This window comes from Notamacropus eugenii, chromosome 3 (assembly GCF_028372415.1).
Source record: "Notamacropus eugenii isolate mMacEug1 chromosome 3, mMacEug1.pri_v2, whole genome shotgun sequence".
NCBI lineage: Eukaryota > Metazoa > Chordata > Mammalia > Diprotodontia > Macropodidae > Notamacropus > Notamacropus eugenii.
In genome coordinates, this window is record NC_092874.1 from 434,360,427 (window position 1) to 434,373,359 (window position 12,933).

The 12,933-nt window shown below is 40.3% G+C and overlaps 1 protein-coding gene across 2 annotated transcripts in view; it reads right to left on the reverse strand.

Moving 5' to 3' along the window:
• Positions 1-11,220, reverse strand: part of SLC6A11 (solute carrier family 6 member 11) — a 173,976-nt gene extending 162,756 nt beyond the window's left edge. For both annotated transcript variants that reach the window (XM_072598488.1, XM_072598487.1), the window contains exon 1: positions 10,567-11,220. In XM_072598488.1, the coding sequence (XP_072454589.1) occupies positions 10,567-10,789 (223 nt within the window). In that variant the 5' untranslated portion in view covers positions 10,790-11,220. The remainder of the gene's footprint in view (positions 1-10,566) is intronic.
• Positions 11,221-12,933: the final 1,713 nt, after the last annotated feature.

Here is a 12,933-nt window from a genome sequence, read left to right on the forward strand (position 1 = left end):
CATTAAAAATCAGAATTGGCAAAATGGAAAAAGAAGTCCAAAATCTCACTGAAAAACAATTTCTTCAAAATTAGAATTGGGTAAGTGGAAGCTAATGATTCCATGAGAAATCAAGAAACAATAGAAACAAGGTTAAATTTTTTTAAAAAAAAACAGAAGAAAATATCAACTATCTCATCAGAAAAACAAATAGCCTGGAAAATAGATCAAGAGTGGTAGGGAGTTTCTGGGACTGTATCCCAAAGAGATCATAAAAATGGGAAAGGGTCCCACATGTACAAAAATAAATTATAACAGCTCTCTTTGTGATGGCCAAAAACTGAAAATCAAGGGGATGCCCATCACTTGGGGAATGGCTGAATAAATTGTGGTATTTGAATGTAATGGAATACTATTATGCTATAAAAAATGATGAACAGGAAGACTTCAGAGAGGCTGGAAAGACTTATATGAACTGATACTGAGTGAAAGGAGCAGAATCAGGAGAACTTTGTAAGCAGCAATAACCACAGTGTGCAATGAATTTTTCTGGTAGACTTAGTACTTCATTGAAATGCAAGGACTTAAAAAATTTCCAATGGACTCGAGACAAAATGCTTTCCACATCCAGAGAAAGAACCATGGAATTTGATTTCAGAATGAAGCAGACCATTTTCTTCCATATTATGTTTTGTTTTGTTTTATGATTTCTCCCATTCATTTTAATTCTTCTATGCAACATGGCTAAGGTGAAAATGTATTTAATAAGAATGTATGTGTAGAACTTGTATAAATTGTATGCTGTCTCAGGGAGGGAGCAGGGAGGGAGGGGGAGAGAAAGGGAGGGAGGTGAAATTATCTAAGATATATGGAAGTGATTGTAGAACACTGAAAACAAATAAAATAACCTAATTTCAAAAAAAAGAGTGGTGGGGTACCTGTGGCCTTGAGGCCACATGTGACCCTTTAGGTCTTCAAGTGGGTCACTTTGACTGAATCCAAACTTCACAGGGTAAATCCCCTTAATAAAAGGATTTGTTCTGTAAAACTTGGACTCAGTCAAAAGGTGTCACCCAAGGACCTAGAAGGCCACATGTTGAATTGAAGCAGCAAGTTCCCCACCCCTGGGTCAAAGAGAGATCATTTAATAATTATGGGGCTACCTGAAAGTCATGATCAAAGAAAGTATCTAGACAACATATTTCAAGAAATATCAAGGAAAACTGCCCCATACCTTAGATTCAGAGAGAAATGACATTGAAAATATCTACTGATCACCTCCTAAAAGAGATCCCAATATGAAAACTCCCAGGAATATTATGGCCAAATTCCAAATCTCTTAGATCAAAGAGAAAATACTCCAAGTAGCCAGAAAGAAACAATTAAAATATTGTGGAGACACAGTCAAGATCACACAAGATTTAGCAGCTCCCACATTAAAGTATAGAAGGGCTTGGGATATGATATTCTGGAAGACAAAGGATCTAACATCATAATCAATAATCATCCACTCAGTAAAACTGAATATAAACCTGGGGAGAGGAATGGATATTTAATTAAATAGAAGACTTTCAAACATTCCTGATGAAAAGAGCAGACCTGAATAGAAAATTGAACATTCAACCACAATACTCAAGAGAAGCATAAAAAGGTGAACATAAAAGAGTAATCATAAAATCCTCAATAGAGTTAAACTGTTTGCAGTTAGGAGTGAGAAAGAGGGATGTACTGGGTAAAGGGGGAAAGGGAGAGGTAGAATGGGGAAATTTTCTCACATTAAAGAGATATTCATGGAAGAGTTTCTATAGTGGAGAGGAGATAGGGAAGTGTGGCAGACAATGCTAGAAACTTCCTCTTATCAGAATGAGTTCAGAGAGGGGAAAATATACACACACAGTTGTATATAGAAATGTAACTTACCCAATAGAGGGGAAGGGGATAAGAGAAAGGAGGAGGATGATAAAAAGGGATGACAGATTAAGGGAGGCAGTGGTTAGAAGCAAAACAGACTTTTGAGTAGGGACAAGATAAAAGATATATGCACAGAAGAAAAAACAGAAGAAAATGGGAGGGAGGGAAAATTCATATATTCATAACTGTGAATGTAAATGGAATAAACTCACCCATAAAATAGAAGTAGATAGCAGAATGGATTATAAACCAAATTATAGATTCAATATGTTGTTTGCAAGAGTCGCATTGAAATAGAAAGACACACAGTTAAAATAAAGGGCTGGAGCAGAATCTATTATACTTCAGAAGAAATTTTAAAAAATAACCAAGGTTAGCAATCATGATCTCAGACAAAGCATAAGCAAAAATAGGTCTAATTAAAAGGAATAATCATGGCAGCAATATTTTACTAAAAGGTACCAGACAATGAAATAATATCAAATTTTTTTTACAGATTTCTCTGATAAAATCCTCCTGTCTCAAATATATACCAAATATAGAACTGAGTCGAATTTATAAAAATAAGAGCCATTCCCTAACTGATAAATGATAAAAAGGATACAAACAGATAGTTTTCAAAAGAAATCAAAGCTTTCTATATTCATATGAAAAGATGCTCTAAACTACTGTTGATTAGAAAAAGTCAAATTAAAGCAATTCTAAGGTACTATCAGAAATAACAAATGCTAGAGGGAACGAGGGAAAAATAGGTCCACTAATGAATTGTTGATGTAGTAGTGAACTGGCCCAATCATTCTGGAGAAGAATTTGGAACTATGTTCAAAGGGTTATAAGATTGTATATATCCTTTGACTTACCAATACCACACTATGTTTTTACCCCAAAGAGATCAAAGAAAAAAGTGAAAGACCTATATGTATAAAAACATTTATAGCAGCTTTTTTTGTGGTAGCAAAAAGTTGGAATTCAAGGAATGTTCAACAATTGGGGAATGGCTGAACACACTGTGGCATATCATTGTGATGGAGTGCTGTTGTGCTATGGGAAATGACAAGGGGGATGGTTTAAGGAAAACATGGCAAGACATATATAAACTGATGGAAAGTGAAGTGAGAAGAACCAGGAGCTCTTTGTGCATAGTATCAGCAGCTCTGTATTGATGATCAACTATGAAAGACTTGACTACTGTGATCCATACAACAATCCAAGGCAAAATTCAAAAAGACTCATTATGAAAAAAAATGCTTTCCACCTCCAGAGAAAGAACCAATAAATTCTGAATGCAAAGTAAAGTGTAATTTTCTCACCTTCTTTATTTTTCTTACTTTTTTGAAATATAGGTAATGTGGAAATATGTTTTACATGATTTCACATGTGTAGTTTGTATCATATTTCTCACCTTCTCAGTGGGTGTAGAAGAGGATGAAGGGAAAGGGAAAGAATTTGGGATTCAAAATTTAAAACAATAATTAAAATAAATAAATAATGATAAATGCAAATATTTGTTTAAAAAAGAAATTATGTGGATTTGGAATAGAGCGATGAGACTTCATACCTTTTGACTCACCAACTTGGGTTTATATTCCAGAAAGGTCAAGGAGAGAATGAAAGGTCTCATATATACCAAAATATCCATAGAAGCATTCGTGTGTGTGTGTGTGTGTGTGTGTGTGTGTGTTTGTGGCAGTGTGATTTGGACCCCTTCACAAAACAAAACTAAACTAAAAGATTGTCTATAAGTGGAGGAATGGAGGTGGAAATTCGGATGGATGTAATGGACTACTACATCACTATAAACATGCATTTAAAGAACTCAGAGAATCATAGGAAGACTTGTATGAGGTGATATAGCATGAATTAATGGAGTGAATTAAACAGAGCTAGACAGATAATATAACCAATGACCAAAATAATGTGAATGAAAACAACAATAAAAATTGACCAAAATCAGATAAATTGCAATGACCAATTTTGGATCCTTGAGAACAGACACAGAAACACATTCCATTGAAAGGGACTCTGGGAGTGAAATGTGGCATACTCTGCCAGACATGGTTGTTTTTTTAATAGGTTTTCCTCAACTATTTTGCCCTGTGACAAGGAAGGGTTAAGGGCGAGGGAAATGTGTCTAATTGAGAAATGAGCATGTTGCTAAAGAAAAGGGGCATCAATAAATCTTTAAAGAAAAGAAATAGTGCTTCTTGTTCTCTCTCTCTCTCTCTCTCTCTCTCTCTCTCTCTCTCTCTCTCTCTCCCCCCACCCCCCCCCACCTCTCTCTCCAGGATTCTTTGAATCATTCCACCTATATAATAAATTAAAACAATCTCTCAGATGAAGGCTTCCTTTAAAATGTCATTGCCCTAAACAAATCCAATCCAACCAAGATTAGGAGGGAAGCGGAAAACTGGGATAGAATTTTTGCAACTAGTGTCTGTGATAAAGGCCTCATTTCTAAAATATATAGAGAACTGAATCAAATTTACAAGAATACAAGTTATTCCCCAATTCATAAATGGTCAAAGGATATGATGAGCAGGTAGTTTTCAGAGGACGAAATTAAACCTATCTATAGTCATATGAAAAAATACTCTAAATAGCTATCGATTAGAGAGATGAAAATCAAAACAACTCTGAGGTACTACACCACACCTATCAGATTGGCTGACATGACAAAACAGGAAGATGATAACTGTTGGAGAAGATGTAGGAGAGTTGGAACACTAATTCATTATTGGTAGAGCTGTGAGCTGATCGAACCATTCTGGAGAGTAGTTTGGAACTATGCCCAAAGGGCTACAAAAATGTGCATACCCTTTGACCCAGCAATATCGCTTCTGGGATCCTATCCCTAAGAGATCATAGAAATGAGAAAGGGTCCCACATGTACAAACTTATTTATAGCAGCTCTTTTTTGGTCAAAAACTGGAAATCAAGGGGATGCCCATCAACTGAGGAATGGCTGAATAAGTTGTGGTACATGAATGTAATGGAATACTATTGTGCTATGAGAAGGATGAACAGGAAGACTTCAGAGAAGCCTGGAAAGACTTATATGAACCGATGATGAATGAAAGGAGCAGATCTAGGAGAACTTTGTACACAGCAACAACCACAGTGTGTGAGGAATTTTTCTGGAAGACTTAGTACTTCATTGCAATGCATGGACTTAAAAAATTTCCAATGGACCCTTGAGACAAAATGCCTTCCACATCCAGAGAACTATGGAATTGAATTGCAGATAGAAACAGACCATTTTCTTTTGTATTATGTTTTGTTTTGATTTATGGTATCTCCCATTCATTTTAATTCTTCTATGCAATGTATATTTAATAGGAATTTATATGTAGAACCTATATGATTGTACACTGTCTCAGGGAGGGAGTGGGGAGAGAGGGGAGTATGAGGGTGGGGAGGAGAAACAAATGTAAGATATGTGGAAGTGATTGTTGAACACTGAAAACAAATAAAATAATTTAATTTAAAAAATAAATAAAATGTTATTGCCCTGAAGTAAGTCACCTTAAAAAAATACAAGGCTTAATCTCTGGTTATAGAAGCAGCATATTGGTGCAGTAGATAAAATGCTGGGTTTAGAGACAGGAAGCACTAAGTTCAAATCCCACTTGTCATTAATTACTAGTAATAGGGATCCTGGAGAGTTCATTTAATCTCTGAGTATCTCATGGAACTACTGAGGAAATTGTTGTCTTTATACCTCCACTCATTCCTTTAATCTATTTGATGAGTACAGAAGTTACCTAATAGCTAGATAGAATGTAAACTTCTTGGGGGTTAGGGACTGCTTTTACCACCTTCATCTGGCATATAATAAGTGGCTTAATAAATACCTATCAATTAAATGATTGATTTAGCTGTCTGCTGGCTGCCTGGGCAGACAGTAGTTCTTTCATGACAAAAGAATCTGCTTCACTCAGTTTATGCTAGAATGGGTAAATTTTATCTCTGTATCTTTTAGCGGTCAATCCCATTTCAATATTTCACATTAGTCAAGGATTACACTGACTTGCTAAAGGAATCCAATAAGTCAATTCATTTAAACATAGAAAAAAATATTTGATAAGTGCCATCTCTATGCTCAGCAAAAAAAAAGTTTTGTTTCTGTTTTGTTTCATTTTTTGGAGATAGTTCAACATTGTAAATCATTATGTAGCTTTTTAAAAAGCAAAGTGCCACCTGACATTTGATACATAATCTCACTATGCATCATGTCTATACATGCATGTGCACGTGCCCAAGGGAAGGTTTGGGGACATCAGCTTAAAAGCCAAATAACTAGAATCATAAAATGCTACAGAGGGAGAAGAGACTTTAGCTATCATCTTATCTAACCCTTTAATAGATGAGGAAAGTAAGAGGGGAATAGTGAAATAGCTGATTGGAGCAAGTGAGTTGGTGGCTGAGCCGAGATCTCCTGGATCTCTATGAGAGCTTTTTCCATTACTGCACGCTGTTGGACTTTTCTCAGTGAAACTTTTCCTTCTGTGTTTTTTAAGCTAGAATTTGGAAACCTGCTGTAGCAGTGAGTCCCAAAGTATTAAAGTAAGGCTTTTCTAATTGGTTAATTACCAACCCCCTTTTCCTTCAAATAGCAAAGTATTACAGAACTTATTTCAGAATACAGGAAATCTGTATGCAGTCATTTTGCTGAGAATGAGTTAACTGTTTTGTTATTATGTTCCCAAAACAATGTTTTTAAAATTTATCCTTTGGTCCAGATATTTGATGTCTTTGCTATTGGAAGATTTTTCCACTTATTCAGATCAAGAAGGCATCTGAAACTTAGAGTCTTAGAGACTTGTCTGGGGCACTGAGAGGTGAAGAGATTCTCCATGGTCTTATATACGCATGTGTGTATGTGTATGTGTGTGTGTGTGAGAGAGAGAGAGAGCGCGCATGTGTGTGTGAAAGAGGGAAAGACAGAGAGACAGACAGAGACAGACAGACAGACAGAGACACAGAGACAGAAAGAGAGAGAGAGAGAGAGAGAGAGAGAGAGACAGAGACAGAGACAGAGATGGGGCGGGGGTGGGGGGTCAGGGAATGAACTCAGGACTTCCTATCTTCTCTCTACCCAATATATCCAGTACTAGGACGTAATAAGGAGAGCTTTTCAACATGACACCAAATTGTAAAACTCAGAAACTAGAATCAGAGCATTGGCAATGGCTTTTCCACAGCAGAAGGCAGGATGGCAATTTTGTTTCCCAGACCTAGCTCTCATACAAACGCTGCCGAAGTCCCCTCATTACCAGTGCTGAGCAGACTCGATCAACTTGCTGTATTTATGCAAGTCTCCAAAGAAAACAGCTCAAACCAAGAAGTGGCCCTTCTCTTCTGTTCTCACCATTCCACTGGCACAGAAAGAGCTTTGAGAAATAGGCTGTGGACAGATGGAAAACATCCCATATGCAAAATGAGCTACTTGAGTCTGTTGGGTTTGGTGCTTTTTTTTTTTTTTTTAAGACTATGTCACTATAACAAAAGTGGGAAAAACATCTGGTGGGCTTGTAGAAATCTCATAAAAATCATGCAAACAAGATTTGTGGGTTTTTTGATAAGAGTGGAGGCAACTTCCAATGAGTATTCTATCAGATATGTGTCCTGACAGGTTCATTAAGAACTGAAGTGGTCAAATAGCTAATAAGCACTGATTGTCTCAGCAAGGGGGGAGGGCAGGGACAAAGGGAGGGATAGAATTTGAAACTCAAAACTTTCAAAGAATGTTAAAATTGTTTTTAACATAATTAGGGAAAAGATAAAAGGTATTAAAATAATAGTAAAAATTAATAATAATAATAACTAGTATTTACATAGGACTTTAAAGTTTGCAAAACATTTTATAAATATCTCATTTGATCCTTGCAACAACCTTGTGAGATAAATAGCTTTATTTTACAAATGAGGAAACTGAGGCAGATAGAGGGTAAATGACTCTCCCAAAGTTGCACAGCTAATGTCTGTGCCAAAATTGGAACTCAGCTCTAACTATGAATTGTCTCCTTTTTCCTGGACTGAATTTATTGATCCTTAATGACTATTCCTTCACCATGAAAACTATTTTAAAAACTTAGAAATAATTGCTAAATAAAAGGATGGAGCCAGTAGTTCCAAGTAGTGCATTGATACTAAATAATAAATTAAATATCTTTTGCTGTGGGTGACTGTATGCATGACTAAAACTCACTGCACCATCCCCACAGCACTATACGTCAAAAGTAGAATAGTAAGGGGTCTTGTAAAGCAGTTTCTAGCCAAATACCGTCATTTTATGGATTAGAAATCTGAGACTAGAGGAAGGAAGAGACTTGGACAATTACTTCAAAGTAATACCCAAAACTAGTTACACTTCTTTGGGTTTTCAAGTTTGTGTAACTGTTGTGCGCTGTAAGGTTCTTTGTGAAGAGCACAGTCAACTGGCGCCTCCTATCCCTATTGAAGGGAAATCTATCTTCTTCATGTTCTGGGTATTCTTTTTATCCTCTAGGACAGAAGGAAGTAGTGTGGCCTTTTCACAGTTTTTTTTTTTTTCCAAAAAGTTGGACCTCTACATGATAATAGTTTTATATTTAATATTTTTGGATTGAGAAAATTCAGGACAACAAAAGGCTGCTTTGAATTCTGTAATTCTTCTAAATGAATTTACATTTATCCATCAAAACATTATCTACAAACATTTGAATAATAATACACATATTATTGGAAAGGCATATTATTTAGTCTACAGAAGGAATATTCACTTAGTTACGGATTCCCAGAATCAACTGCACAAGCTTTCCAGGGGTCAAGGGAAAACACTAGGGGTAGCAGAAGCTTCATTCCTCCCCCACCCCAACGTGTTATTTCCCTCAAAGTACTTTTTGGGGGGAGGTGGGGGTGGAATAAGACAGGGACAGATTGAGTGACTTGTTGCTACCCTCCCCTAATTAAAGTTCCTTCTCTTTCATCCCCTGCCATGAAGTGAGTAGGTCTGAGGAAATAAAGGCTCAGCAACATGCCTAGAAAAGTCAGTTTTTTCCATCCATTCATAGTCGTAACACATTAGAAGAGAACTTAGAAATTAAACCAGCCAGCCAAGGTCAGAGGAGTCAAATAAGTTGTTCAGACTGATACACCAATGGTCATGAATGCAACTCAGGTCTCCTGATGTTCAGTTCAAGACACTCCATCTCTAGGCTCCAACCATTTTTACTCCCCCTCCCTGGGAATGTTCTCTTCCTCCTCATCTTTGGTTTCTGGCTTCTTTCAAGTCCCAGATAAAATTTCCTCTTCTAGAGGAAGACTTTCCCAATTCTCCTTAATTCTAGTGCCTCCTTTCTGTTGATTATTTTCTATTTATCCTGTATATAGCTTGTTTGTACGTAGTTGTTTACATGTTGTCTTTCCCATTTGACTGTGATCTTCTTCAGGGTTAGGGACTATCTTTTGACTTATTTGTGTGTGGTCACCAGTCCTTAACAAAGTGCTTGGCACACAGTAGGTACTTAATAAAGGCTTATTGACTCACTAGTTATACTAGGACACCAGACTGCCTTAATTCTCTTCCTACAACTAATAGCAGACACACATATGATCCTAGGGATTGCAAAGTCATTTCACAAATGTTTTTGATCTTCACAACAAGCTGTTCAGTTGGGTTCTATTGGGCCATCTTGTTTAGCCCCTTCATTTTACAGATAAAAAATGAGGCCCACAGAGACTTACCTGGGGCCACACGGTTTGTAAGCATTAGAGGTGGGAATTACACCAGCTTCTCTTAACTCCAGAGTCAGGATTCTTTCTATGGACCTTTAACCTCTTACGGACTTTTAACCTCTCCTTCCTTCGCTCTCCAGCATGCTTTCAAGTACAGTGAACCACTTCATTGCTCAAGCCCACACAGATAGGGATTTGTTTGGGGGTGGTGATGGGAAGGGAATTGGGGATTGACCAGAGCTAATATGAAATTAACAGAGTTGAGAGACTGAATTACCAACTTTTTTTTTTTTTAAGGGAAGGAGCAGGGACCAAAAAGTATTTAAATGGCCAGGCAATATCTGGGATCTGGGTAGATATATTCCTGAAATCTCAACAGATATTTATAGCTATATTAAGGCAGTAATAAGCATGTCTCCATATGATCAGTATAAAAAACAAAAACCTTGGTTTCAAGTGTGAGTGTTCTCATACCCAAAGGTAAGGCGAGTTTCTGAGGTGCACATCATAGTTCAATCCAAAACAGCAAGGTTTTATTAAATGCCTAAGATGTACCAGGCATTGTAAAAACTCAAATCTAATAGTCCTGCCCTCAAGGAGCATAAGTTGTGCTGGGCTAACATTAGAATGCAGTATAACAAAGCGAACTTCAAATGTATATGGTGGGGAGTGGGGTGGGGGTATTGTAAACAGTGTCATTCAAGTCCCCCTCTCAGGTGTGCATCTCAGCAACATACTCACGTAAACTACTCTCAGGTAGGAAAGTGGCCAGTCAGGAGATATTTCCCTAGAGAGTGTCCCGTCTCAGCTAGGCACTTTCCCCTTCCCAGTTCTCGTCTCTCCTATCAGACACATTCCCTTTCCGCAGACCCCTCCCTCCCACCCCTGGCTCTGCTAGTGGAGAATCCTGACCCGGGGTCTCAGACCCCTCATCCCCTGCCCCGCGTTCCCCTCTCTCACCTCCTCCATTCTTGTAGCACAGGTAAGGGAAGCGCCACACGTTGCCCAGCCCGATGATCTCGCCAGCCACGCTCAGCACAAACTCCACCTTGTTGTTCCAGTGGCCCCGCTCGTGGACCTTCTTGTCGCGACTGGGCACCAGGCTGGCATTGGAGGCCTCGGGGTCCCGCGCCTCCTCCGCTGCTTTGCCATTGCCGATGGGCAGCGGCTTCTCGGCGGTCATGGCTACTGGCTCTCGGACTGATGGTGGGATTGTCGGACCAACGTTGGAACTGTCGGGCGGACCTGCAGCCTGGGTGCTGGGCGAGAATGGATCGGAGGAGCGCACTGGCGGTGGTGGTTCCCCGGGTCCCTGGCACTGCGGGGCCGCCCCGGGAGGGCTGGGTTTTCAGGAGGCACTGGGGAGGGGGGAGAGAGGAGGAAGGGGGAGGGGGCCTGGAGGGCGGGAGGCGTGGAGAGGGCAGATGGGCGGCGGGGGAAGACAAGTTGGCAGGATGGGAGACTGTGCCAGGGACGGGGGCAGGCACAGGAACTGGTGAGCCCAGAGAGCGCACAGCCCGAGTCCCTTCGCTGGGGATCCAGGGTGGGCAGCCTTCCTCGGGCTTAGCTTGTCTCCCCTCTCCTCCCCTCTCCTCCTCTCGCCTCGCCTCTACTACGGGCTTGGTTGGGTTCGGCTCCGTTTAACGGGGTAGCCCCGCAGAGGCGGTGGGGGCGGGAGCGGGCACACTTGTTCTCCCGCCTCCCTCTTATTCTCCCTCTCTCCCTCCTTCCCCCGCGCTCTCCCCGGCTTTGGCTCTGGCAGCTCAGCTTCTCATCCACAAATGTGGCTGCTGCCAGCGCGCTCTGCCGGCAATGCATCATCCGCCGAGAGCCGCCGAGCAGCCAGACCAGTCCTCTGCCCCTAGTCCCCACAGGCACGCATCTCTCCCAGTCTTCGGGATGGCTTCACCGGGACGCTACCAGATTGGTTCCAGCCACAGACTGGGCCCTGCTCGCGATCAGCTCCTTTCCTGCCTTGGGAAAGAAGGAGCGGAGCGGAGGAGAAAATGCAGTGCCAACAACTGCCCGCCCCCGACACCCCCCCCCCCCCCTCCCCATACTGCAAACCCAGAGGAGAACACGGCAGTCTCGGTGGCCTGACCAATTTGCTCGCACCTCATTTACTACAGCCTTTCCTTCTTCACTCCCTTCCCTACACACCTACCTCTGGGGGGGGGGGAGGGGGGGGCGAGGCTGAGTGGGCTGACAATGCTGGGTAAAAAAAGACAGGGTGACATTCTTTCCAAGATGCTTAGTGGGCCCAGGTGCAGTGGATGGAGATCACAGTTCCTCCACCACCCCTAGGTAAATTGCCCTTAGACCCCTGCCACCTGGCTTTCACCTGCAGGATCTGGAAACCACCCCTAATACATTGTCTGCTTCCTTCATCGCGTCGCAGTTCTCTTGAGCCTCACAACTTTGGACATATTACGTAGCGTGAGAGAGACTGGACTAATAATTTTAGCCCTTAAACTTTACATAACCCTCTCCTGGAAGGCAGGTGACACAAGTATATTATCTCCATTTTATAAATGAGGAAACAGTTTCTGAGAAGTTAACGATCATTCTTAAATGAGAAAGGAACAAACATTTATTAAGCACCTACTGTATTCCAGACATTGTGATAAGTGCTAATAAAAATATTGTATTATTAATCCTATTCTACAGTTGGGGAAACTGAGACTGGCAGAAGTTAAGTGACTTGCTAGGGATCATTGGGATAGTTAATACCTGAGATCAGTACTCTCTGTCCATTGGACTACCTAACTGGTAACACAACCTGTGGGTATCTGAGTTGGTAGCCCTACTAAAGTCTACTGATTCTCCCAAAAAGATATCGACATGCTAGGATATTTTATACCATTAGGAAGGAAGTATTTTTTCAGATAACTGAAGATTGCATTTTTCAGGATTATTTAAGAAGTCACTGAGGGTGGTTCTCGAAGCTACATTATGACCATACCTTCTTCAGAAGGGCACACAGCCAGTTCTTGACTTAATCTGATTCACACTTAAAGCTCTTTTATCATTTATTTTGAGGCTACTATTTACAATAGACTGTGTGCAGACTTCTAGTTAGCTTTCTGACATGCTTGGATGCATACCCCAAGCCCTGTTCCTTCGGTGTTCTCAGCCAGTCTCCCTACCCATCCACTCCTTTATCTCTCCCTAGAGGTTTCATCTTCGCACAACTTGTGTCCCCATCCTGGAAGGTGTCTTTCCCAGGGCTTTTTAAATAAATGAAATGGGTATAATTAGTTACAGGATAGTCTTATTTTAATTTATTTATATATGCTCTAGAAAGCTTTATATATATTTACTGTAGAG